General features: G+C 37.7%; 1 protein-coding gene across 1 annotated transcript in view; it reads left to right on the forward strand.

Annotated features, from left to right (window-relative positions):
- Positions 1-27,402, forward strand: part of Hydin (HYDIN axonemal central pair apparatus protein) — a 319,191-nt gene that overhangs the window by 72,505 nt on the left and 219,284 nt on the right. The window contains exons 9-11 of the mRNA XM_026399248.2: positions 2,363-2,462; positions 22,178-22,296; positions 26,900-27,123. Coding sequence (XP_026255033.2) covers positions 2,363-2,462; positions 22,178-22,296; positions 26,900-27,123 — 443 coding nt within the window. The remainder of the gene's footprint in view (positions 1-2,362; positions 2,463-22,177; positions 22,297-26,899; positions 27,124-27,402) is intronic.

A 27,402-nucleotide genomic window follows, 5' to 3' on the forward strand; every position in this document is an offset into this window, starting at 1 on the left:
AAAAGCACCACAGTGAAATGCTTAAATATATCAAAGTACTTAAAACTTCTCTATTCCTTATCTCAAAGGTCTCTTTTGGCTCTAAGATTTATGATGTTGAGGGTTCCAGAAGAAAATGGAACAGAAGAAATAGGTTGCAGAGAAGAACAGGTGTCTGATAATAACTACACAGTGTACAAACCCAGTACACACAGTTGGCTCAACAAATATCTAACAAACACCTCCTAAGAGCCACCTCTGGTTTAGGGGAAACAGGAGCACCTACCCCAGGGAGCTGTCATTCTCTGGGACCGATCTGGGGATGATAGAGCCCCCAAGACCCACATGACCTTCACAGACCTCACCCAGCTTCTTGGAGCCTCTGTGTCCTTCCTCATTCTAAAGTCAGGACAGATGCTGCCTAGAAGTATACACCAATTGAACTGGTTGTTCTCATAAATAAACCGAAATCAGTTCTAGTTTTCTGTCTTCCCCTCCTGTTTGATGTCTTGACTTTTAAAACACTTTATTTTCTTCTCAACTCTTTATTCTAGAAATATGTTCATATAGCCAGACTAAAGAGAGTATGCACTAGGGACAGTCTAAAACTGAAGCCTAATTATTTCTCAACTTGTTTTGACTTGGTTTTCTATTGAGCCAGTAGAACTGTTTGTGGATTTGGGGATGTCTTTATCACTTGTGCTCATTCAGCCCTATTTATAAAAACCACAGGAAAGCATTCACACATCTCCCCCATTTTTCAATACTTCATCTTAGTCTTTCTAAGAGGCATACTGATGGCATGGTAATTGATTCTAATAAATGGTTGTTTGGGATTCTCTTATTATACACTGAGTATGGAGCAAAGCATTTGCCTGCAGGACTGCCTCAGACCTTGGGAAACCCTTGGAGGCAGGTGCTATGAACATCTCCTTTTGCAGTCCTTAGAAGTTAATGAAGAGTGCCCAGGTTACATGGTTAGTACTAACGTTTTTTAAGCTAATTATACCTAACAGGGCAATTTTGAAATGCAGCTTGTTGCATTACAGTATTGAAACTTGGCTTCCTTATTATGACTGGAGATAAAGAGAGCATATCACACTGGGTCAGAAGCAGGGTATGACCTTGCCATTGTTCTGCCTCAGGCCATTGTTCTGTTCTTGGAAGAAGAGTGTTTCTTTCCTTTTGCTGTCACTTCAAAAGAGGGAGGTGATGCCCCACCAAGGGAGTCAGGTACTTCTTCTCTGTGGCCCCTTAATTTTCATAGGCACTGCACTTGTCAAATATATTACGAACCATTTTTGTTCATATTTATCATCATGCCACGTTTATTTTTTTCTTTGAAGCCCTGGAGCTGAGCGCTTATGAGGCAGAAACCAAAAATGTTCACTGAATATACATACTTTGAAAATGCTCTGTCCATCCTCATTTCCTTTAGTAGCTCATTATGTATTCATGAACCACTGAAATTATCCTTGAGGCTTGTTCCATACTTGTACCACATCATAAGTTAACAAAGAGTATAAGTTTACTCCATGCTAGGTAAAATAGTGGTTTCTTCTATTTGTTCCAACCTGGAATTGAACCCTTGTATGCAGTCAGTGGGAATGTAAATTGGTACAGCCATTATGGAAAACAGCAAACAAGCTTCTCAAAAAGTTACAAATAGAACTGCCACATATTCCAGCAATCCCTCTTATGGCTGTATCCCTAAAGGAAGTGAAATCAGTACCTTGAAGACATATGTGTGCTTCCAAGTTCATTGCACCACTTTTGAAATAGTCGAGCCACAGAAACAGCCTAGATGTCTGTAAACAGATAAACAGACAAAGAAATCGTGATATGTGCATGCAGCGGAATGTTATTCAGCCTTAAAAGGGGGATCCTGGCATTTGCAAAAACTTGGATGAATCTAGAACACATTTAGTGAAATAAAACAGACACAGAAAAAACAATTACTAACCTGCACAACCCCACTTATATGCAGAATTTAGGAAAGTGAGAAAAGGTGAGTAGAATGTTGTTTCCCAGGGGGCAGATGCTGAGGGAAACGAGATATTGGTCAAGGGGTATAAACTTGAAGTTATAAGTTGTGAAGACCTAATGTACAGCACGGGGACTGTAATGATTACTGAATACTGGAAATACGATAAGGGAGTGGACTTGAGGTGCTCTCATGACACACACAAAAGGGAAACTGTGAGGAGATGGATATGTCCATTTGTTTGACAGTAATAGTCATTTCATTGTCCACATGTTGTGCTCAAGTACAATTTTTATTAAAAAATTTCACAGAATTCTAACATACCAACACTATTAGCCTATCTTTTGTTGTATTGTGTGTGTGTGTGTGTTTTTTTAACAATTCTTTCATGTTTTTCAGGAAGGTGATGTCTGGCCCAACACATCAGCTGAAATCACTGTGTATTTCAACCCTGTGGAGGCCAAGTGCTATCAACAGACCATTTATTGTGAAATTTCAGGTACAGACTTTCTCTGTGTGGAAAACTCATTACCAGGTGCCTGGAGCATGAAGTAGTGCAGCTGAATGTGTGTGTGTGTGTGTGTGTGTATGTGTGTGTGTGTATGCACGCACACAGGCTGTGAGCACCACACAATTTCTATGGAGAAATATTGGAGTCAAGATGTGCCCTGTTCACTTCCTCCTAGAAAAGATCAAACTTTAAAGTGTCTTACAATTGTGGTGGTGGGAGAGGGGAATAGGAAACCCATGGATTTAAGTTTCCCCTTGATACAGTAAGATTATTACTTGTGACAGATTCTCACAGTTTTTTTTATTGTTGTTATTGTTGTTCTTTTCATAGTACCTTGTTACTAATTTTCATCTTTTCAAGTTTTGTGCTAAGTGGGATGGGAGGCAGTCTGGCAGAGACCAAAGGCTACAAGGAGAGTATTACAAGAAAGGTGGCCATCTGATAGCATCAGTAAATTGGACAAATGCAGAAGAATTAAGCAGAAGAGTAAATATATGGAGAATGATGGGTGCAATAATTTTCACTCAGGGATACATGGAAAAGAAAGCTAAGATAAATCATTTGCTATTGGGATGGAGGTGGATTTGTCAGGTTGTTGATGAGTTTAGACAGATACAGAGTAATTTCATATGGAAACACATCCATGCATATGTTCATACATATAGATATTTCCTAGCAATGTCCATTGACTGGTCCTAAAAGTTGCTTGGTTTCAAAATACCACTCTCCACTAATGGAACAGGCTGATTCCAGGACTGGTACAGGGAAAGAACTAGGTGAGCCTGGAACATCCTCTTGTGCCAGAAAGTAAGGAAATGCTTGAAGAATGTTGGGGACATGTCAAAATGACACAGAAACCAGCAAAGGGTCTCCCACTTCTAAAGCTGGAACAAGTTGATAATCAAAATAAATGATACTACTAATAGATTATAGTCCAGTGAGTGAATAGGAATCTGGGAATCAATTTAATTAAAATGTACCATTTGGCAACCATCACAGTAATGACCAATACAGGTGAAACACATCAGTGGACCTTAATGTAGGGGGTGAAAGTGGGGTGTGTAAAAGGACTCTATGTAAGCTCAAAATATCTTTCCTTGAAATACTTACCAATTATGGAGAGAGAAAACTCACTTTACAATGAAGAACCCTGGTAGATGTTATCTTAATTAATACCAGTGGTAACAGAACCAATCAATACAATAATATTAGGGCCAAACTACCTAATTTGGATTTGATCAAGAGGAAACCTAGGCTAATCAAATTGACAAACAAAATTAAATGGCCAGTCTGTAATCTTCACAAATACCAAGTACATGAACGTTAAGAAAGGACGGAAGACCTGTTCTAGACTGAGAGAGGCTCAAGGTGGTAACTGGGTGCCACAGACCATCCTGGCTTGGATCCTTTGCTATGATGGAAATTATTGGGCAAAGAATGTAGTAAGTACAATTCCTATTGTACTTCTCTGGAAGTATTTTAAAACTCTTTCTTCTGTATTTAAAAAATGTTTGAGAATTTTTTTAAAAGCCAATATCAACAAAAAAGTGAAATATGTAGAGGGTAAAATTATTAAGCTAAATAGCAGGCTATTTCTCTAGTACTGCTTCCAAGAAGAAACACTTTTAGCTATTTATTGTGATGGCAATTTTTATTATTAACCCTATGCTATTTTATTGATTTATTAACTTCATTCATTTCATTTTAACCTCCAGTATGAAAGATGAGCATTTAGTATACTTATCTCTTCTCTTTCCTGGGTTATTGAGTTATAACTTACATGCAGTGAAATGCACCCTTTCTTGGAGTACAGTTCTATGAATTTTGACAAATCCAAATAGTCATGTAATTGCTGTTAAATTCGAGATACAGAAAATCCCCATCACCCCATAACGTTCCCTCAGGCCTCTTTGCAGGCATCCCAATCCCTGGCAACCCAATTAATTTTTATCATATTTTCTTTTATAAATTTTTTGCAGCCTTCAATAACATGCTGACACCCCAATTTTTTGTTCTCTCAACTTTGTAGCATCTCTTGATGTATAAGGATATTGGCACAGCTAACCTGCCTGCCACCATTCCACTACCCTTTTCCCCACTGTCTTCTGTGAGTTGTTCCACTTTTACAATATCATTATTGATACCCATAGCTGCATCTTCTATATACTGTACTTACACCTTCTGTTTGCTCTACGCAAATATTATTCACTGATGGGACAAGTTATCTGGTTACATTTTATCCTGTTAGTCCAAAGTTCTGACCCTTCCTCACACAAAGCATATTCCTAAGGTCTGTATCAAACAGATGTTCTTTCTCTTCAATCCTTCAGTTACTCATAATTATGCCTCTTGGTAGTTTGCTTCATAATTGACCTGGCTGTTTTGTACAGCTTTTTGGTTCTTCCCCCATGGTTTCTAATTCCTTATTTATTTATTTGTTTTCCCTCCTATCTAATTTAGAATCCATTCTCTTCTCTTTGGAGACATTTTTCTCAGAGCCTACCAGCTTCATATTCTAATTCAGATTCATCATCTCCCAAGTAGTCGTTATCTGGGAATTAAAAAAAAATTCTTTGTATATGTGTTCCATCACATCTTTTGATGCTCACTCTGGTCTAGTAGCTTCCTCAAGGAAGGTTTGTAGAAGTAGGAACTGATCCTCAAATGCCTGAAAATGTCTTCTGTGGTCTCCCTACTTGCCTGAGAGTTCAGCTGATGACAGAGTCCTGAGTTCAAAATAATTTCTCTTTGGAACACCAAAGAAATTGTGCTGTGTTAATTGTAAAAATGCAAAAGCACAAACATTATCTAATTCTCATTTCTGTTAGGTGCCCTGTAATTTCCCTCAGGATGTTTGTAGGTTTCTTTTAATACTTGGGCCCTGAAATGTGACGAAGCCCTTGCCAGGAGTGGGTTGTTCTCATCCATCCTCCTCTGCTTTCCATGAGCCACGTGAGTCTAATGACTCATGTGTCACTTCAGCTCTGGGGAATTCTATTTCGTTTATTTAATATTCTTTCTTCCATTTATTTTTCATTTTTATTTTTTATTGGTACCTTTTAATTATACATAATAGTGGCATTCACTGTTATATATTCATACATACATCCAATATAACAATTTAATTTGGTTAATTTAGTTCCCCAGTACCTCCCATTTTCTCTTCCCTCCTCCCTCCATAAATCCCCTTCCTTAATCTATTGGTCTCCCTTCTACTTTTTTTTTCCTATGTGATTATTTATTTTTTATTCTTTGTACATAAACATGACAGTAGAGTATATTTTGACATATTATACATACATGGAGTATAATTACTCAGGATCCCATTCTTTTGGTTGAACATGATGTGGAATTTCACTGGTTGTGTATTTATATATGAACACAGGAAAGTGATATCTGTCTGATTCATTCTGCTGTCATTCCTATTCCCATCCCTTCTCCCTTCCCTTCATCCCCTTTGTCTAATAAGGGGGTGGTGGATAGAAACTCCTTCTATTTTTATGAGATAATTTTATTCTTCTGAAAAACTTATAATTCAAAGAACAAGATTTTAACTACCAACATTACTGATAAGTGACATTAAATATAATTCAAAACTGTTTTGAAAGGATGCCTAAAGAGATGCTGATATTCACTAGTCAGGAAATTCCAGGATGGCAGGATACACTGCATAGCTGTAGCTCTCCTCAGCCCCCAGCAGACCTGCGGCCAGCTCTTGGGTGGAGTCAGTTGTCCAGAGCTTCTTTCCCTAGCTTAAATAGTCCATTTTGGTATATTGCTTTTCTTTGATTATTCACGCTGGCAATTTTCCCCTTTCATACAGATAACAACAAACCCATGTTATTCTTCAACTTGATTTTTTTCTCTTTGCAGTTGAGGCTTTCCTTGCCTGTCTTGAACAGGTTCAAGAAAACATTAAGCCATAGCAGTTTCAGGGCATCTTTCATTTTTTGCAAAAGTACAAGCTTGAGTTACTCAAAACCTTGGAATAGTTCTGGTTTTCTTTTTTTTTTTTTATTCCTCAATCAGATAAAGCAGGGTGTCGAGTGCTAACCTATAGTATTTGCCAATTGCTTTGCAAGAAACTGAGCTCTTATTTTTCTGACATATATCCTAGCCATCTTTTATTTCTGCAGTCATATTGTTAACTCTGTACATCCCCTTTTGTTCTCTGCTCCTTTTTGGTAGCTCATATTGTTAACTCTGTATATCCCCTTTTGTTCTCTGCTCCTTTTTGAATGCAAAGTATCCTCATTTATCAGAGGATAATAATTTGAACTTTCATTTATCATAAAAAGAATGTTGTATGTTCTGTGGATTGCCTATAATATCAGTTATGTTTGCCCTTTATGCATGCATGGGGTTTCTTTCAATGCCTTCTGGTCTATGGTTGTCAATTTATATATAAGAATGAGAAAATGAGGTTAATTTCACAAGTAGTACACTGATTCTTACATGTAGGTCTCCCAGTAAAGTATGTGTGCTGTGGTTATTTTAAACCTGGAGGTTGAGTACTAAGAGTCCACAATCACTGAAGTCCCTTCAGTTGCAAAAATTCCACTATTCTTCCATATCATGCATGTTTTTCCAAATTTTTATTGGTGTGTTAACAGTTGTACATAGTGGTAGGATTTGTTACATATTCATACATGTACACAATATAATAATATAGTTTGATCACTATCATTCCCCAGTATTTCCCGTTCTCTCTCCTCTTCCTTCCCCCTAATCCCTTCTTCTACGATCTCCCTTTGATTTTCATAAGATTCCTACACTACCTTCCTTTTATTTTTTTTTCTGTCTTTGACATATCAGTGAAAACATACCACCCTTTACCTCAGTTTGACTTATTTTACTTGGATGGTCTCAAGTTCCATGCATTTTCCTGCAAATGACATAGTTTAATTTTTCTTTATGGCTGAATAAAACTCCACTGTTTATTTATGCCACATTTTCTTTATCTATTCATTCATTGATGGATATATAGGCTGGTTCCATAGTTTGGTTGTTGCGAATTGTGCTGCTATAAACATGAGTATGCACATATCACTGTAGTATGATGACTTTAATTCTTTAGGATACCAAGGAGTGATATAGATGGATCATATGGTGGTTCCATTCCTAGTCTTTTGAGGAACCTCCATACACTGATTTCCATAGCAGTTGTACTAATTTACAGTCTCACCAACACTGGAACAGTGTTCTTTTTCCCCACATCCTCTCTAGCATTTATTATTGTTTGTACTCTTCATGACTGCCATTCTATCTGGAGTGAAATGAAATCTCTGTGTAGTTTTTATTTGCAGTTCCCTAATTGCTAACAATGTTGAATATTTTTTCATGTATTTGATGGCCATTTGCATGTCTTTCATTGAGAAACGTCTACTTAGTTCTTTTTCCCACTTATTCATTGGGTTATTTGTTTTCTTGGTGTTTTTGATGTTCTTAATATATTCTGAATATTAATCCTTTGTCCAAAGAGTAGCTGGCAAAGATTTTCCCATTCTATAGGCTCTCTCTTCACACTCTTGTTTCTTTTGCTGTGTATAAGGTTTTAAATTTGATACTATCCATGTATCAACTCTTGGTATTTTTCCTGAGCTTCAAGGGTCCTATTGACAAAGTTATTGCCTATGCCTACATGTTGGAGTATTGATCCTATTTTTTTCTAGGGCTTGCATATTTTTGGTCTAATTTCTATGTATTTGATCCATGTTAAGTTGATTTTTGTGCAGGGTGTGAGAGAAGGATCTAGCCTCATTCTTCTATATGTGGATAACCAGTTTTCTCAGCCCCATTTGTTAAAAAAGACTGTCTTTTCTCCAGTTTGTTAGCACCTTTGTCAAGGATTGGATAACTGTATCTGGGTGGCTTTATCTCTGTGTCTTCTATTCTGTACCATTGGTCTATGTATCTCTTTTTATGCCAGTACCATGTCCGGCATGTTTTCAATCGATATCTATGTAGTAACTTTCCTCTGTGTAAAAAGGGTCAGGTAAGAATGTGCAGAAGGAAGCTGCCTGATCTGAGACTGTGCTACCCTCCTGCTCCCAATATATGTCCCTTCCTATGGTGTTCCTCTCACTTTCTCTGGGTTTAATTACCATATTTGGTTTTACAAGAATCATTTTCTTGCTTTCATGTATATTTTCACCACCTATGTATTAATCTTTAAGCAAAATAGTATAGTTTTTCCTGTTTTTGAAATTTATCATATAGTATATCTGATATTGTTACCACCAAGAAAATGAAGCTATTCAGTGATTGATTAAATGAATGAGCAGATAATTGGACAACATGAATAAATGAATCCTGGTTTGATTTTATCTATTCCTTAGCATTAATGTAGGACTCTCAAGACAGCTCCAGGGTTAGTGGAGTAGAAGTGGACTAGAAGTTTCTGGATTGACATGAGTCTGTACCCATACTTCAGACCAGCGTCCCCTATACCAGACTCCTTAATGGATCTGGAGGAAATGTTGGCACAGCAGTGTTTAGACAGGGGCTGGGAGTGTGCCAGTGGCCCCCATGCTACAGGTGGCAGGACCTCCCTCCCATCTGCAGCTCCCCCAGGGACATCAAGCTTGGCTGTACTCCAGGGGGTTGGCTGCTCTCCAGGAGGTTCCCAAACATTGCTCAACCAGTGCTATTCATCTATTGTGTCCTTTGCAATTCTGAATTCTGCCACACAATTCACATCCTGGGTAAACTGAATAGTGTAATTTTCCATCTGCATGACATTTTTCTTTATTTCATTGGTGGTTTATTAAAAGATACAATTGCCAAGAAAGGGCTTTGTTCACCTAGTAATTCCATATTATCTTTCCTGTAAATTCCATGCAATTCTGCGCATCTTTTCAAGAGCTGGTGATGATTCCTTACTGTTATCTTCAGTGAGTTGGCAAAACCTTCTGTTAAGTCACTAAGAAATACTTCTTAGGCAGATAAAGACCCTCTTTCCCTTCCTTTGTTTCACTCTGCTTTTTGCTTTTTTATATATGGTGTATAGAAGCAAATTCATAGAGATTTGCTTCTCCCTTGTAGCGTTTTACATAAACGATAGCATATTTTACATAATTGTAACATTGCTTTTTAAGTATTACTTGGAGATTATTTCATAACACTCAATAAAAAGTGTCATTTTTTTTCTTTTTCATAGTTGTATAGAAATTCTTTGTGTTTCGATACCAAAATTTAGTTTACTCCAACCCCCTGGAGTACAGCCAAGCTTGATGTCCCTGGGGGAGCTGCAGACGGGAGGGAGGTCCTGCCACCTGTAGCATGGGGGCCACTGGCATACTCCCAGCCCCTGTCTAAACACTGCTGTGCCAACATTTCCTCCAGATCCATTAAGGAGTCTGGTATAGGGGACGCTGGTCTGAAGTATGGGTACAGACTCATGTCAATCCAGAAACTTCTAGTCCACTTCTACAATTTACTAGAAGAAAATTCAGAAATTTTCATAATATATATTGTGAGCCTCCTAAAAATGTCCATGTCCTAATGCTTAGAACCTGTTAATATGTAACTGTGGACATGTTACATTACATGGCAAAGAGGAATGATGGCAGCAGATGAATTAAGGTTACTAATGGGCTACCCTTAAGGTAGGAGAATTATCCTGGATTGTGTGGGTCACTCCATATAGTCACAAGGGTCCTTAAATAGCCATCACAGAGTCCAAGTTATGTTATATCAGAAAATCTCAACCAGCTATTTCTGTCTCTGAAGAAGAAAGGAGCAAGGAGTTTAGCCTATAGTAACTGAAAAAGACAATAAAATGGATTTTTCCTTAAAAACATCCAGAAAGAAAGGCAGCCCTGACAATAACTTAATTTTAGCCCAGTGAGACTCACTTTGGACATCCAGAACTTCAGAATAGTGAATTTGTACAATAAGTCATTAACGTTTATGGCAACTTGTAGTAGCAACAGTAGGAAAAAAAAAATATATATATATATATATATATATTACAACAAATCACAGCAGGCACACTGTGTGTAATTTCCATACACATCAATAATAGAATAGTTTTGGTCCTCTAGAAGCCCCTGTGTCCCTTCCCAGTTGTACTGTACACAAACATACCCCAGGTTAATCACTATCCTGTTCTTTAGGACCATCATTTCCTTGGTCTCATGTATGGTTTTTATCCATAGGTAGGCACCTCTAAACAATACAGTTTTGCATTGCCTGTTTTGAAATGAAATCATTCTACACATCTCATCCCTGTTGTTGCTTTTGCTCTGGGTTGTGTGACATTTTCACTGTTGGGCAATGTTCCATTTTTGTGAATATCTTCTGAGACCTGGGAATAGCAGGGAAGGCCCTGGTGTTGAGGGAGTCCTCTTGGGATGCACGAGACTTAACCCACCTCTCCAAATGCAACTCTCTTCTTCGATAACTTTTTATATCTAGGCCTCCTGAGTATAGAGATGTATAGAAGGATAATTCCTGCCCTCAGAAAGCATAAAAATGAGTGGGAGAAACACACCTAAACCAAAAGCTACATTGCAATGCTACATGGCAATTGAATGAATAATAGAAGAACATCCACGGCTGTCTTGGGTGTCAAGGAAGGCTCCCAGAGAGAGTGACCCTTGGAGTACTGACTGACAGTCAAGTGGAAAAGAAACAAACAAAACCCAAAAAGGCATGTCAGACAGGGAAATAGTATGTGAAACATGAGAGAAATACTTTGAACATAAAATGGCAAAGAATTACAAGTTCTTAGGGGGTGTGGCTGCTAGGGAGACCAAGAGGGACCCACCTGGCAGAGGGCTGCCCTTGAATACCAGACCGAACTCCGGGCTTAATGCTGCATGAGGTGCTCAAAGCTGGGGGGTGGCCTGCTGGGCTCTGACCATGGCAAATGTAACATCATTAAAATCTTGTCAGTTCATCTGAAACTGAACAATTTTCTACATTTTAAATCATCAGATTTTCTCAGAAGTTGTTAAATCTGGTCATTAGATATTTCTAAAGACTTGCTCATGGCTCGATCTGAGTCTTGAAACTAATCATTATCTATCCTGACTTTCCAGTGGAAAATCGAAACTCTTAACTTAAACATAATGATCACCACTTTTATGAATCACAAAGGGAGACAACACTTTCTGGGTTTGGATCAGCATATGGGAACTGCAACAGGAAGCAGCGCTGTCTGATTTGAACTGTGAAATAGTTTGCTAGGTAGCAGGGTCCCTGGTGTTACAGAGTCGAATGCAGAAGACACTGCCTATCGAGAATGAGTCGTGCTTTAAAGACTCAGGCGAGATAAAGCCTCATCATCCACTTCCATTTTGTACATTATAAGAGGGAGAAATGTCTCAATTCAGAGCTTTTGATTGTTATTTTACTTGAAATAAAGAATAGAGATTGAGCTAGATTTAGGAAAGAGAAAACTGAATAACCCCAATCATTCAAAAAAATGGGGCTTTTCAGAGCAATATGTAAGTGACACTGTACATATTGGTAGACTTTCTCAAAACTCACCAGACTTCATAATAAGATGAAGGTTCTCGGTCCTATGAGTAACAAATCGTTTCTTCATTATTTACTCTTTAAGTGGTATTTTTAGCTGCCAAATATTTCAAACAAAGAGAATAAAATTCAAATAGCTATGTATACATAAGCCAGATTTAAGAAGACTTGAACAAATGGAGAGTATGCCTATGTTTTTGGTCAGGAAAATGAACATCATAAATGGGTCAGTTCCCCCCTATAAAGATAATGTATTCTCAGTGATAATATCAATGTTTATTGTTGTTAGTTAGTCAAGTTGATCTAAAAATATTTTATGAGGGAGATCAATGAACTAGGAAGGCCTAAAAAATTCATAAAACAAGAATAATGTGGAAGGACCAGCCCACCGTGTATTAAAGATTATTAAAAAGCTGTGGTAAATACAATTGTGTTCATCTTTGTTTTTACCAAATCAGCAGCCTCATCACGCCCTAAACCATACATCCCAATGTCCTTGATATGTGAGTGAAATAAAAACCCTGATTTGTTTGTCACCTTGTTCCATTTATCTAGTGCTGCACAATAAGGCACCCTAAATTTAGTGGCTTAAACCAATCAGCAGTCATTGATTTGGATCAAAGCTCTGCAATTTGGTCAGGACTCAGCAAGCGTCCTTCCTCTTGTTCCCTGTGGTGTCATCTGGAGCAACCTAAAGGAGGTTGACAGTATTGTATCACTGACCTACTGTGTATCTAGCAATCAATGCTGGCTGTTGGCAGGGGCTTCCCCTGGAGCTGTTTGCCAGAACCTTACCCGTGGCCTCTCCTGTATTTGCTTGCTTCTCACAGTGTGGACAATGGACTGTATTATTGACACGAGCAGTTTACTGCAATCTAATTGTCATTTCTGTGCATTATCTGTCTATTATCTCAATTTGATTGTTACTAAGAATTTATTGGGGCTGGGCACAGTGGCACATGCCTGTAATCCCAGCGACTCAGGAGGCAGAAGCAGGAGGATCACAAGTTCAAAGCCAACCATAGCAATTTAGTGAAGTGCTAAGCAACTCAGTGAGACCCTCTCTCTAAATAAAATAAAAATAGGCTGAGAACGTGGCTCAGTGTTCGAGTGCCCTTGAGTCCAATCCCCGGTATACTCCCTAACCCCCCCACTCCCAGGGCCAAAAGAATATCATTAGGATGGATTCGCCTTTATTTATCCTACTTGGTACTTGACATGCTTCTTCAGACCAAGAATTTTTCATCAAAGTGTTTATTTCCTTAGTTATCTTCTTCTTATTATCTCCATCTTCTCATTTTGGAGTTATCATGTCTCTTAATCTCTTCTTTACCTTTCCAGTCTGTTTGTCTCTCTGTGATGCATTCTGGGTATTTTCCAAAGACCTTTTTTTCTAGTTGACTAATTAGTTCTCCTGCTATCTCTACTCTTTGATGTATTCATCTATTCAGCTTTTCATTTTATTGACTTCACATTTCATTTTTAGAAATTACATGTAGTTTGAGTATTTCCATTTTTCTTCCTTCATTATGTTTTCTGTTTCTTCATTCATTTCCTCAAAGATTTTGAGAATGCTTTGTTAAGAGTTTCCGTAGAAGTTTTCTAATATCTCAAATTCCTGGGGTGCTAACTCACATTTTTGTGGTTATGACTGATTTTCCTCATGCTAGATTGTTTCTTCAGATGGTTTAAGATATTCATATTATGAACTGTTTTTAGCATGGGGATGGATTATGAAAACAGTCCCTCAGAGGGTTTTTTTTAATGTCATCTGCCGCAGGTTCTATGGTTTTTATTTTCTCACCTTCTGATTCTTCTTACACCTATCACATAGTGCAAATTTGAGTTGCAAACCTGTACATAGGAATTTGATTTCCCTAGGAGCCTCTTTTCCCTATTCAGAGTGCTAGCTAGAAGTCAAGCTTTACTTTTGCTTCCCTGGGCCAGTAGTAGAATTTTTATAGTTTCCTTTTTGGAAATAGATAGCTTTTTCAGGGTCCTGAATTTATGCTTAGATCTCAGTTCAATTCTGCATTCCCAGGTAGAACAAGACCACATGTCCTCTCTGTGAGGGAAAGCTGAATCCACTAGACCACCAGATAGGCCCGTATCTACTCTACAAGCCTGGGCCTTCTTTGGGTCACCTGGCTCGTTGATTATACTAGCCAAGTTTCCTTTTTATTTCTAATACCTGGTATTTTCCTTCCTTTATTTTGAGCTTGGATAAGCATTAAAAATATATATCATGTTTTAATCAGCATTTTTTTTTCTTTTTGTATTGGAGTAGAAGAAGGATTGAGTCAGCTAACCTCTGCCATGTTGTCAGAAGTTAATGTAGTTAACAATTTTAATATGTTTTTCAAAGTAAAGTCCTTAGAGAATCTGCACCACAATCACCCTGACTGTTCATTAAAAATGTAGGTTCTTGGGTTTCATCTATGTTTTATGAATTAAAATCTGTGGAAATGGTGCTGGAGAATATTCATTTTAAATAAGGACTTTAAAAAAGCAAATGTAGCAAAGTTGCAGGATACAAGATCCATATAGAGGAAATCTATTTCTACACACTAACAATGAACACTGGGAAATTGGAATTTTTATATATATATATATATATATATATATATATATATATAAAATTATATATGTATTTATATATAAAATTATATATGTATTTATATATAAAATTATATATATTTATATATGTATAATTCAAAATATATATTTGATATATGTACATATATAATTTATATGTATATATTTATATATATAAAATTTTCAATAGCATTAGAAATATGAAGTGCTTAGAGATAAATTTATTTAAATAAGGACTTTTTTAAAGTCCTTATTTAAATAAATTTGACAAGATGTATGCAAAACATACAACACAAAAACTTCAAAGTATTGGTGAGAAAAATTAAAGACCTAAACAGAAAACAGAACGTTGGCCGTTGGTTGGTAAATTCAATATTTCTAAAATGTTGTTTTTCCCCAAAATTTATTATATATTTAATGTGATTAAAATTAAAATCCAGATGCTTTTTAAAATAGAAAATTGTCAAGCTGATTTTAAAATTCCTTTGGAAATGCAGAGAACCTAGATTAGCTGAACAATTTTTGAAAAAAAAATGATAAAATTAGAGAGTTACTATTACTTGGTTTCAAGACAATTTTTAAGATATAGCTAATCCAGGATGATATCCCCATCCAAAATTTTTAATCACCCCTCTTGCTATATAAAGTGGTATTTGCAGATTCGGGTATTAGGATGTACATATCTTTGGGTACCATGATTCAGTCTTTTAAGATCCCATTGGAGAGTTCCAGTTGTTTCACCTCCTTGAATACATACACCACCTTTCCTCATGATATTTAGCATCTGCTGTCATATGTCATATTCACACATATGAGTACATCCATTCTAACTTTTCTGTTCTGTTCCCTTTGCCATTTTGCCCTTTCTTCCCCCAAACTATACTACCTTATTGCAACAGCTTTATACCAGACTTTATCATATGAAAGGCAAGTCTCCAATATTTTCTTCTTCAGAAGAGTCTTTATTATTTGACCTTTGATTTTACATTTAAATTTTAGAATGTCCTGGTCTTTTGTTTAGCAGAATAGTGAATTTAAAGATATGGATCATTTGGGGAAAAAAATCTGCATCATTATGATATTGAGTCTTCCTTTTCAAGAATGCTGTAAATCTAGTTTTCCATTTATTTAGGTTTTGTGAACATCTTTCTATAAAGTTTTACAATTTTCTTCTTAAGGGTCTTAGGTATATTTTGTTGATTTATTCCTAGATACTTTCTATTTTTGTTGCTATTATAAATAGTATCTTGAAAATTAAATTTTTCTAACTGTTGCTGAGTGTAGAAATGCAGTTGACTTTTGTACACTAATTTGGTAACTCTCAATGTTATTCTGTCTTATTAATTTTTTTGAGAGAGAGAGAGAGAATTTTTTTTAATATTTATTTTTTAGTTTTTGGTGGACACAACATCTTTATTTTATTTTTTTTATGTGGTGCTGACGATTGCACCCAGTGCCCCGTGCATGCCAGGCAAGTGTGCTACCGCTTGAGCTATGTCCCAAGCCCAGTCTTATTAATTTTTAAAAAGTGTTTACAGATTTTTTTAGATTTTTCAAGTAGTCAGTATTAATCTGTGTAAATAATGGCAGTTTGTTCTTCCTGTTGCTATTCTTCACCCCCATTTTTCTTATCTCACTATTCAGGATTAAGTATAATATGGAATAGCTAAGACATCTGTTCAGGCTGCGCTAACAAAATACCATAGACCAGGTGCTTTATGAAGAACAGAGATTTGTTTCTCATAGTCCAGGAGGCTGGAAAGTCCAAGATAAGGTGCTACCAGATTTAGCACCTGGTGAGGGTCCATTCCTCATACCACTTGCTATAGTTTGGATTTTAAATGTTCCCCCAAAGGCCTATGTGTAAAAGGCTTGGTTACCAACCTGTGATACCATTCAGAGGTGATCGAATCTTTAGAAGGCAGGGTCTAGTGAAAGGAAGATTGCCGCTGGCTTGCTCTTAAAGAAGATATTGGGACTCCCACTCCTCTTCCTCCTCCTTTTCCTCCTCCTCCTCCTTCTTTTTCTCCCCCCCTCTCTGCTTCCCAGACACCATGAGGTAACAGGTGTCCTCTGCCATGTGCTCCACCACACTGTACTGTGCTGCCACAGGCCCAAGCAACAGGGCCGAGCAACCATGGACCAAAACCATCAGCCAAATAAACCCTCTCTCCCTTAAAAGTTGCTTCTGTTCAGATTTGTTACCCACACTACTTACTGGTTTCTCTCAGAGGCCTGATGGAGGGGTTGGACAAGCTCCTTCCTGTCTCCTTTGGAAGGCTCTAATCCTCCTGTTCATGAGGGCTCCACCCTCATTATCTAATCACTTTCCAACACCCCACTTCTTAATACCATCACTTTGGAGATGAGGGTTTGAATATGAGAATTTGGCAAGGGTAGGGGGTAGAACACAAACAGACCACAGCAGATGGCAAATTTTCAAAATCCTGTGGTTTTCATTTTCTGGTATTTACTGCATTAATCTCTATTGCATTCAGCAATTTCAGGCTTATTAAAGGGGTTCTGTAGTGCATTGCTCTCCTTCTCATGTGTGAAACCAGGACACTGTAATCATAGATGAGAAATTGCTTTATTTAAAAAAATACTTTAATATTTGGCTCCTTTAATAAGGAATCTGTCCTTGAAGCCTACGAGCTCCTTCATGTTTATCCCTCTTGCTGTCTTTTGCCAAGACCAAAAAAAAAAAAAAAAAAAAATCTGCTTAAAAAATCTTGTGGAAAAGTAACATTTACAATATGACCCTAAAGTTTAGATAAACTTTTAGAAATGCAAAACTGGTTCTTACTCATACTCCCGTTCCATGCTAGCTGAGGGAAGAAGCTAGCTACAAATAAGACAAGCTCTTTTGAAGTAATTAATAATTCCCAAAGAAACATTGGCCCACTGCTTTATTATAACACATCTCCATTTTTTAAAGGAAGACAGTCAAGGTAACAGATGGAGAAGGTTTGGGGCCTGACAGTTATAAATAGTCCTGCAGTTGATTCCATGATATATTTGCAATTTTCTTTCTTTGCCATTCTGAATGCTGGAGATATCTCTCTCTCTCTCTCTCTCTCTCTCTCTCTCTCTCTCTCTCTCTCTCTCTCTCTCTCTCCCTCTCTCTCCCTCTCTCCCTCTCTCTCCCCTGCTCTCACTCTCTCATAGTGTTCTTTGTTATTTATTTATTCTCATTTTTTAAAAATTTATTGATTTAAAAAAATAAATGATAGCGGAACACGTTACAATTCCTATTACATCTATACAGCACAATTTTTCATATATCTGATTGATCTCAACCAAGGAGTACACATTATTGCCATTAGGTTAGAACTCTAGCACAGTGGAGTAAGTGACAGTGTTCGGGTCCTCTGGAAGCTTTGTTCTTATTCAAGAGTATTGTCTCTAACACCAGGAATCTCTTTTCCAGGGAACCTTGTGACTAAGTCAGCTATCCCAAATATTGCTAGGATTCCTCTTTTTATTATAATCAAAGCAATACTCACTTAATGACACTATGTTGCCAAGGGACAAAAGGACACTATTCCTGTCTTGGATGTCATGGGTAGAAGATAAACCAGCTAAATAGCAACAGAAGATAGTGGGAGATAAAACACCACCCGGCATTATAATGTTGATAATAAATTAGAAACACCACTTGGTGGTTCTGAGTGTATTTCCCATAATACTGAAAATTATACCCAAGAGAGCATCAAAAGAATTTTGAATGTTCAGAAATTATATACAGAGCAAATATACTCCTTTTCCTTAAATAACTTGAAACTTAAATGGTAGAAATTTAAGGAAAACCATCAAACTATCAAGTATTTTCAAGAGGAGTGTTATCCCCACTGCTGGGAAAGATGTGGAGAGAGGAGCCCCTGATGTTGGTGGGCACTTAGTACAACCATTCAGGAGGGCAATACGGCTGTAACTGTCAAAATGTCAAGCGTGCATCCCTTTGTTCTAGAAATCCTTTTTCTAATAATGGTGGGCTGGGTTGTTTAGATTAACTGCCTTGCTAAGAACAATTAGGAAATCAAAGCCAAATATTTAAAATCTGTTTTAAAGGCAAAGGATGACAATTAAAGAATCCTGGGGCCAAGATCCAGAAGAAAATCAAGACAATCAGACTTTGAGGACTTTATTCTTAAAGACACTGGGGTAGAAACTTAGACTGAAAAGTTGGCTTAAGGGAGAAAGCATAGACATCCAAGGGATGGCTGAGGAGGACCCTGGGACCCACTCAGTAGGAGCTGGAAATGGGCCAGCCCTCATCAAGACTGAAACTTGGTTTTGAACCATTTTTCACCTACTGACTTGGTTGATTGAGACAATTCTTCATTGAGCTTCCAAAAAAATAATAAATCCCTAATGTTCTAAGGCATCTACTATTTGTATGGAATAAGGTCCTGTCTTTATATCAAGGATCGTATTTGCTATATACCTTTCTTTGGAGAATTAAAAGTCACTCAAACGATATGCTGCATGGATTAATTCTCTAGTAAAATCTTAGTTGAGAACAGTTAAATTAGATTTTCTGGGATTATAAATGTTTCCTGGTCACCAGTCAGAAACTAGAGGGAGATAGATATCTTGTCAGAGCTTCAAATTATTTCCATAATTTTTATAGACCCTAATTAGCATTCAGTCAATAAATAGACAAGCATATGAGGAGGTAAGATAATGTGATATAAAACTAAGATAAACAATAGACACAAACCTACAAAGAATAAGATAATATAATTACATATATGGATTTTAAAAAAATTATCAGACAAAAGCAGGCACAGACCTGAAAACTATTTTTAAAATCTAATGGAAAGCCTAGAACTAATAAGTTATAATAACAAATTAAGAACTTAGTGGATGAATCTGACAGCCTATTAGGTATAGCCAGAGATAGCTTTCTTTATAAACTAGAAGTCAGAGAAATCAAAAGAAAATATCTGAAATACTAAAGCACGTTGAGACAAAATGCATAAAAGAGAATAAGAGTCTACAGGAATGTGGCCAAAAGGGTGCATGTGTCAGGTGGGGTAAGGCAGAGGCAATATTCAAAGAGATAAGGACCAGAAAGTTTCCAAAACTGATGGCAGGCACTTGTCACACAGTCAGGAAGTGCTACAAAGCCTGAGAAGGATGAGTGCAACCATACCTGAAAACACGGAAAAACTGCTGAAAACCAAAACCAAAAGTGAGTCACAGGATAGGACACATTACCCTGGATGAACAATGAGACTATGAGCTGACTTCTCAGCAGAAACAGTAAATGACAGGGTATTTTCAAAATGATTAAAGAAAATGTAGGAAAGGTATTCACAGAGAGATGTTCAGGGATGGTAATTACACTGCTGGAAACTATTTATACATCAAATTTTTGCAATCCTGTAGTCAATCGTGTAACTATTAAGAAGGGTAAGATAAGTCTTTAGATAATAGACTATTAAGATGTTCCAAATATATGGTGAGACTGCAAATTGGTGCAGCCAATATGGAAAACAGTATGGAGAGACCTTAGAAAACTGGGAATGGAACCACCTTTTGACCCAGCTATCCCTCTCCTCGATCTATACCCAAAGGACTTAAAAACTGCATACTACAGGGACACAGCCAAATCAATGTTCATAGCAGCACAATTCATAATAGCTAAACTGTGGAACCAACCAAGATGCCCTTCAGTAGATGAATGGATAAAGAAAGTGTGTTTTTTTATACACACACACACACACACACACACACACACACATACACACAATGGAATACTATTCAGCATTAAAAGAGAATAAAATCATAGCATTTTCAGGTAAATGAATGGAGTTGGAGAATGTAATGCCAATCCCAAAAAAAAAAACAAACGCTGAATGTTTTCTTTGATATAAGGAGGCTGATTGATAATGGGATTGGAGTAGGGAAGCATGGGAGGATTAGACGATAGAGCAAAGGGGTGGGGAGGGGAAGGGAGGGTGCATGGGGGTAGGAAAGATGATGGAATGAGATGGACATCATTACTCTAAGTACATGTATGAAGATATGAATGGTGTGACTCTACTCTGTGTATGACCAAAGACATGAAAAATTGTGCTCTATATGTGTAATATGAATTGTAATGCATTCTGCTTCATACATAACAAATTAGAATTTAAAAATTTTTAAAAAGAAATAAAATTAGAAATATGTTCCAAATATATATATTTAAGTGAAAAAATCAGGTTATTATTATAATAACCTTTTTATTATTTAAATGTATTTCAAAATATCATACTCTCTATCCTAATTAAACATTTATTTTTTATTGATAAATATTTAGCCCCTAACAAATATATTTATAAATATATAAAAATTTACAAATATCGAAAAAATTAAAATGCAGGTTACCAGATAATATATATATAGCATATGCTCTTTTTATTTTGTGTTTTTATTTGATAGAAAGTTTGTTCGGTCACATCCTTTTCCCACCACTTATATAGTACTTTTATATAATTAAGCATAGTAAGCATAGAAGTATAGGCACCAAGATGTTAGTAGTGGTTCTCTTTAGAGGATAGAATTATGAGAAGATTTCCATATACTCTATAATTTGTATAAATAATGAACATGTATTATCTAATCATAAAGTTATTTCCATTAAAAAAAAAAAGAAAACAAAAATCCACTCAGTTATATGCTTGCTGTTGACCTTGGCTCCACTGCAGCTGTGTTATAATAGATACTGTTAAGTGCATTCCATTACCTTTGTGTAGAAGAAACTTTGCAAAGTAAGGGTCCTGATGAGACCCTCAGACTCAAGTACCTTGCTTCCCAAATCTAAGGAAGACCAATGTGAGCAGTGTCCCTGGGAGCTCCTTGGTGGCTCTCGTTTTATGAGAAGCATTAGTCTGTGGCCACCCTTCTCTGATTTGAACAAATGACATCTTTTATAAGAAACTTCAGAATCATGTTAAGAATTGGGTTAATTTTTTAAAATTTCATTTTTAATTGACATAATAATTATTCATATGTATGGTTGACAGTGTGACATTTTGGTATGCGTGTACAAGGTGTCGTGATCAAATCTGGGTAATTAGTATATCCATCATTTCAAACATTTATCATTTTTTTTGTGTGTTGAGAACATTCAAAATCCTCTCTTCTAGCTATTTTTAAATATACCATAAATTATTGTCAGTTCTAGTCACCCTACTGTGCTACAGAACACTACAATTTAATCCTCCTGCCAAGCTGTATTTTTGTACTGTTAACCAATCCTTCCCTATCCTCTTCCCCCTGCCTTCTCAGCCTCTGATAATCATTATTCTACTCTCTACTTTTATGAGATCCACTTTTTCTGCTTCTGCACATCAGTGAAAACCTGTGGTATTTGTCTTACTGCGCCTGGAGATTAAATTTTTTTAATTGTCTTTTTCCTTCTAAAATGTCAGCCTAAATTGCAATATACTCCGTTCCCTAAAGGTGAGTCGCCAGCGGTACTCCTGTTTCCTAAAGATAAACCTGCATTGGTTCAATTTCAGTTCCCTCAATGTAGTGCAGGGAGTCAGGACATGTGATTTTTTGAGATGTCATGGGGTAATTTGGGGTGATAAAGCACCATTTGGGGTTCCAAGTCTGAATTATTTTTATAGGCCGAGAGATCCGTCTGCCTCTGCGAATCAAAGGGGAAGGAATGGGCCCTAAAATTCACTTCAACTTTGAACTGCTGGATATTGGGAAAGTTTTTATTGGATCTGTACATTGCTATGAGGTGAGCACTACAATCTTTCAATGAGACTTCAAATGATACTTAGTTTTAAAAATTTTTTATTTTGTGTTTTTTTATTTGATAGAAAGTTTGTTCGGTCACATCCTTTTCCCACCACTTATTCTCATCCAGACCCCAAAATGCAGACTCCTCTCGCCTCACCCTGTTGAGAGAAGCAACTTTCTCAGCCTAAGCCCCCTTGAACTTCACTAAAAGCTGAAAAGCATCAAGCCATCATTTAATTGGTTTTATCCTCTTCGTTTTGTAGATTTCAAAGGGGGAAACCATAAATACATCTTCCCATCTGTTTAATGCTTGTTCCCTGACAACATAAATCCTCCAGATCAGAGGAGAGAGAACTTTTTACATTTTCTAGAATGTCTTAATGAGGCTAGCTGTTTTCTCATACAGAATTTTCTCTGAATGCCCTATTCTCTAATCCATGTTTTAGAAAATAGTCATCATGGTTACTAGAGGAGACCTTCCCTGCTTTGTCTTCCCAACGGAATAGAAAATGGAATTTTACAAGGTGGTCTCATAGGTACTTCAGGGTCAAAGTCACTCCAATGTCACCTTATCTTTAAATTTATTTCTAAAGCACATTTTTACACTATATCAAACTACAACCATTGAAATTTCTTTTAGAAATTTCTAAAATCATGTATATTTGTATTTAAAGAGGTTATAAATGTAGTTATTTAATGAATGGCAAGTCATGTTCTGTGTGTGTGTGTGTGTGTGTGTGTGTGTGTGTGAGATTTCTAAATGTTCCTTACAAAGCTGTGGAAGATAGGCTTTATTCTGCCTATTTTACACTGAGAAATATAAGGCATAAGGTTATCCCCTCAACAACATAGCTATTAATGTGTGTTGAGATAGTTCTAGTGCTTTGACATTTAGTTAGTCCTCAAAAACCCTACAGAGTGGGTTCAATTAGTTCCCACTTTATAGCTGAGTAAGCTAAGGCTTAGGGAAGATTTACTAGTTAAGGTAATGCTGGGTAGATCCAAAACAAAGGTTCAGTAGGTGCTCCTCTCCAGTGGATAATCTGGAACCAAGGTTCCTTCCATCTTCTGCTCAGCCATCCCTACTATGGGCCTACAAGATTGTGGCCTCACCTGTGTCATGCTGGCAGGAGGGGAAAGAGCATACAGGAATGTACATGAGATTTTTATAGGAGGTGACACATGGGACTTTCATTCACATTCCATTATCCATATGTGACTGCAAAGAGGCTGGGGAATGTGGCCAGACTGTCAGCAAAAACAAGGAAAGGGGATCAGGAAACAGCAAACCTGGCTGCCAGAGGACTTAAGTAAGTTGGCCAGTCACACCGCTCGTAAATGTTGTGACCCCCATGTTACCAGCGCCCTCTGTCCTGTTCTGGGAATAGAAGGCCCTTTGCTGGCCTTTCAATCTGTCAGGATCTCAGCCTCCCACTCTCTACCCTGGGCAAAATCCAGCCTACAGCCAGCTCACCTCTAAACCCTGCCTAACCTGGTGTGGGCACAGTGTCCTTCATCTCTACATTCTCTAGGGTAATTACAGCCTAAATGGGGTGATGCAAAAGGTAAGCAGAGATGTTAATGTCACGAGGAAATGGAGCATACATAAGAATACGATTTGAATGAAGAAGTCGGTCACAGGAGTGTCAAAAAATGAAAAGTGGTACAGCTATATTCTGCATTGTTCTATGTTGCACTTGAGGGAAGAGTCCCTTAGGTAGAGGGAAAAGGGCAATAGTTCTTATTAATTGGTATTCCTCCTGTAACTCATGCAGTGTGATTTTCCCTTTCATCTTTACAGAAGCCACGCCAGAAAAGAACCTTTAGTTTTGAGGCAAAATAGTTAGGGTTTCCCTGAGTGTAATAATAATTTCTTACAAATTTAACAGAAGTGTACTTTAGGCCACTTCTCTCCCCGAAGCCCGGCCTCCCCTCCCCCACCCCCATCCCACCCTGCCAGATTTTAGCAGTAAAGCAAATCACAGCCAGCTAAAGTGCTAGGTGAGGAGATGCATCAGATCAGACAGCTCGGAGAGTGGAGCAGCGGCAGGAAGGACATGGTGAGGTGCGTCTCATGGGAGTGTTTTGCACTCTCTGCGCATTTAATGCTGATGCCTCATTGCGTCTCTCTTTCAATTTATTATATTACCTGCAAGAGACGAATTTGAATAACTATTGCCGTTAGTCATTGCTGAGCTTAGCAGATATATAAAGAACAAACCATAACCCCAGAGAATACACTCTTCCCCAGCGTAATTAAGACGGAAAACAAATGGGAGATGAAGTTTTATTATAAATGTTCCCTTCTCCCAGGAGTTGGACCACAAAGCTAAGAGTATCACCAGTAATCAAAAGGCCCCAGAATCATGTTCCAAACTATTTCCTGGATTCTGTGTTTATAAATTGGACCTCCTTTGTCAAGAGGTAGGAGAATGACATGCAGATTTTTGAAAATGGAGGAATTGTAAACTGTGACCATATAGAAAATCTGGGTAAAAATAGTACTTTTTAAAAAGCTTTTAACCAAAAAATAAATAAATAAAATGAAAGAAACAAAAAGGCAATTTGTACATTTTCTCAGAGAGAGCAGGGGTCCTTCAAGTTACCACTAGCATGTGCCTGTCACTTCTTAAGCACAGGTAAATTCTGTATCCACTCTGCTTAGCACTGGGGACACAAATAATAGCCACTATCACTTGCAAGCATTATTTGCCCGGTACTATTCTACAAATTATGCAAATTAATAAATTTAATTTTCTAGCAGTATGAGAAGTTAATAGCACAGATGGAGAAACTGAGGCTCACAGAAGGTAAGGAGATTGTCCAGAGTTACACAGCCAGTAAGTTAATGGCAAGGTTGGGATTTGAACTCGGGCAGTTTGGCTCCAGAGTTTCTGGCCATAATCACTTTTCTATGTGGTCTCATTAAAAGGGCTAAAGGGTGAAGCACCAACCAGGCTACCAGGGAACTTGGAACAAGGGAGACAGAAAACAAACATAAAAAGATGAGTCAAACAGCAAGCAGCCTTTATTTATGGATTGCTTTAGTGAACGGGCCATCTTTTCTTGGCAGAAGTGGCCATCTCTCTCTGCAGAGGCCACTGACTTTTTTTTTTTTTTTTTTTTTTTTTTTGGTACCAGGGATTGAACCCAGGGGTACTTAATGACTGAGCCACATCCCCAGCCCTTTTTTATATTTTATTTAGAGCCAGGGTCTTGCAGAGTTGCTTAGGGCCTTGATAAATTGCTGAGGCCAGCTTTGAACTCACAATCCTCCTGCCTCAGCCTCCTGAGCTGCTGGGATTACACGCATGCACCACTGACTCTTTCTAAGCTACTACTCTTACTGACACAGCTTGATCCCTGAACTTTTCTCCTCAGTTTACATCCTTGGCCACATAGCCCCTTTCTCTGCCTTGGTCACATAGCTCCCTTCTCTGCTGACAGCAATAGGCCTTACTTGATGGGGGCTTTTTCTGGACTGGTCACTGAGCGTGCATTATCTCATTTAATACAAAAGTATTCCAGCTCCTCTAAAAATATTTTCTCACCACTTTGCCACTCCCATCCTCACTTTTCACCACTCATCTTTCCAAGTAGTAATCCAAACTAGTCAACCACTATTTCCTCTATCCCCACTCAGTCCATTGCAAATATTGTCTTCTTCAAGATCAGCTTATATTGCTGACCTCTGTCTACATCTGAGAATCCTCCTCCCTGGATTCCAGATTCCTGACATGCCTCACACTTTCCTGCTAACCTTATTAATGTCTCTGTGCCCTTTGACTTCTAATGCCTTAAGTGCAGGTTGAGGGCAGTTCCTGTATAAATCAAGAGAGCATGCTGTTCACCCTTTAGGTATAAGGACAGCATTGATGTGGTGTCTTTGGAGGCTGAGAATATAATGCTGCAGCTGTGATGAATGGCAGGAGATGAAGGCAAGATGCAGAGGACTCAAAATACCTCCGGCCACACAAAACTTAATGTGCAGTCAACTATGGGTGGCATCCTGGTTCCAAGAACAGCATCATAGAAAAATAAAACTTCTCTATAGCAAAGCCATTGTTTGCCTAGGAGTCCAAAACAGTTACTGATGGTGCTACAGAGAGAATCCCTGTCATCTGAAATCCACAAGGTCTAGTGTATGTTCTTAAAGCTACATGATAAGCATAGGCTCAGGTATTTCCTGCCCCTCCATTCTGACTTGCTTTTGCTCTTCAGTATGCCATTTAACTTCAGCCTTCTCACTTAATGGAAAGTAGCTACCTTCCCTTGATTACTTTAAAGATAATATCAACCAAAAAGTGTATTTTAAGACTCTTCATCAATAAAAGGGATTATGATCAGACTTGATAGCATGAGTGTAAGTGAATAACTTCATTTTAAAGAGGACACTAAAAACATCAAATTACTTTCTGGCCTAAGAATCCTATCTTCAAACATTCGAAACATCAAACTGTTCTTGTCCCCCGAGAGCTTTCCTTTGGTTCTAATTCCTGCAACTTTCCCTGTGTAGGTGTTAAATAATACAGCCACGTTGCTTCCTTGAAAGTTGATCTCAGGTCCCTTGACCTTTTCATCCTTGCCTTTTATCGACACAGGCGATACTGTCCAACAAAGGCTGCATCGATGCCCTCTTCAACGTGACCCCTTCAACTACGCCGTCGGGGGCCTGCTTTGCTTTCTGTCCCAAAGAGGGGATCATTCAACCAAGAGGAGTCCAAGCTATCCAGATAAGCTTCAGTTCTGCCATCCTGGGGCACTTTGAAGAGGAGTTCCTGATCAATGTCCATGGGTCACCAGAGCCTGTGAAACTGACCATTAGGTAAGCTACATTTATAACTAATGTGGAAACCAACCAAAGTTTTCACTCACTGCCTTCTTGAACTTAAAAACTAGATCACATCTGAGATGCCCAAAACTATCCTTGCCAATGTAAACGCCTCAGCTTAACGGAGTGTGTCAGATTTACCCTGATGCTTCCCTAATGAACAAGTGTGATCTATTATACTAGGGATAGAGATCCTATTTGGAGATCTAGTTTTTCTATAAATTTTAACCTTTGAGAATAAGGATTTAAACACTAGTTTCTAGTTACTCTTTG

This window comes from Urocitellus parryii, chromosome 15 (genome assembly GCF_045843805.1).
Source record: "Urocitellus parryii isolate mUroPar1 chromosome 15, mUroPar1.hap1, whole genome shotgun sequence".
In the NCBI taxonomy this organism is placed as follows: Eukaryota; Metazoa; Chordata; class Mammalia; order Rodentia; family Sciuridae; genus Urocitellus; species Urocitellus parryii.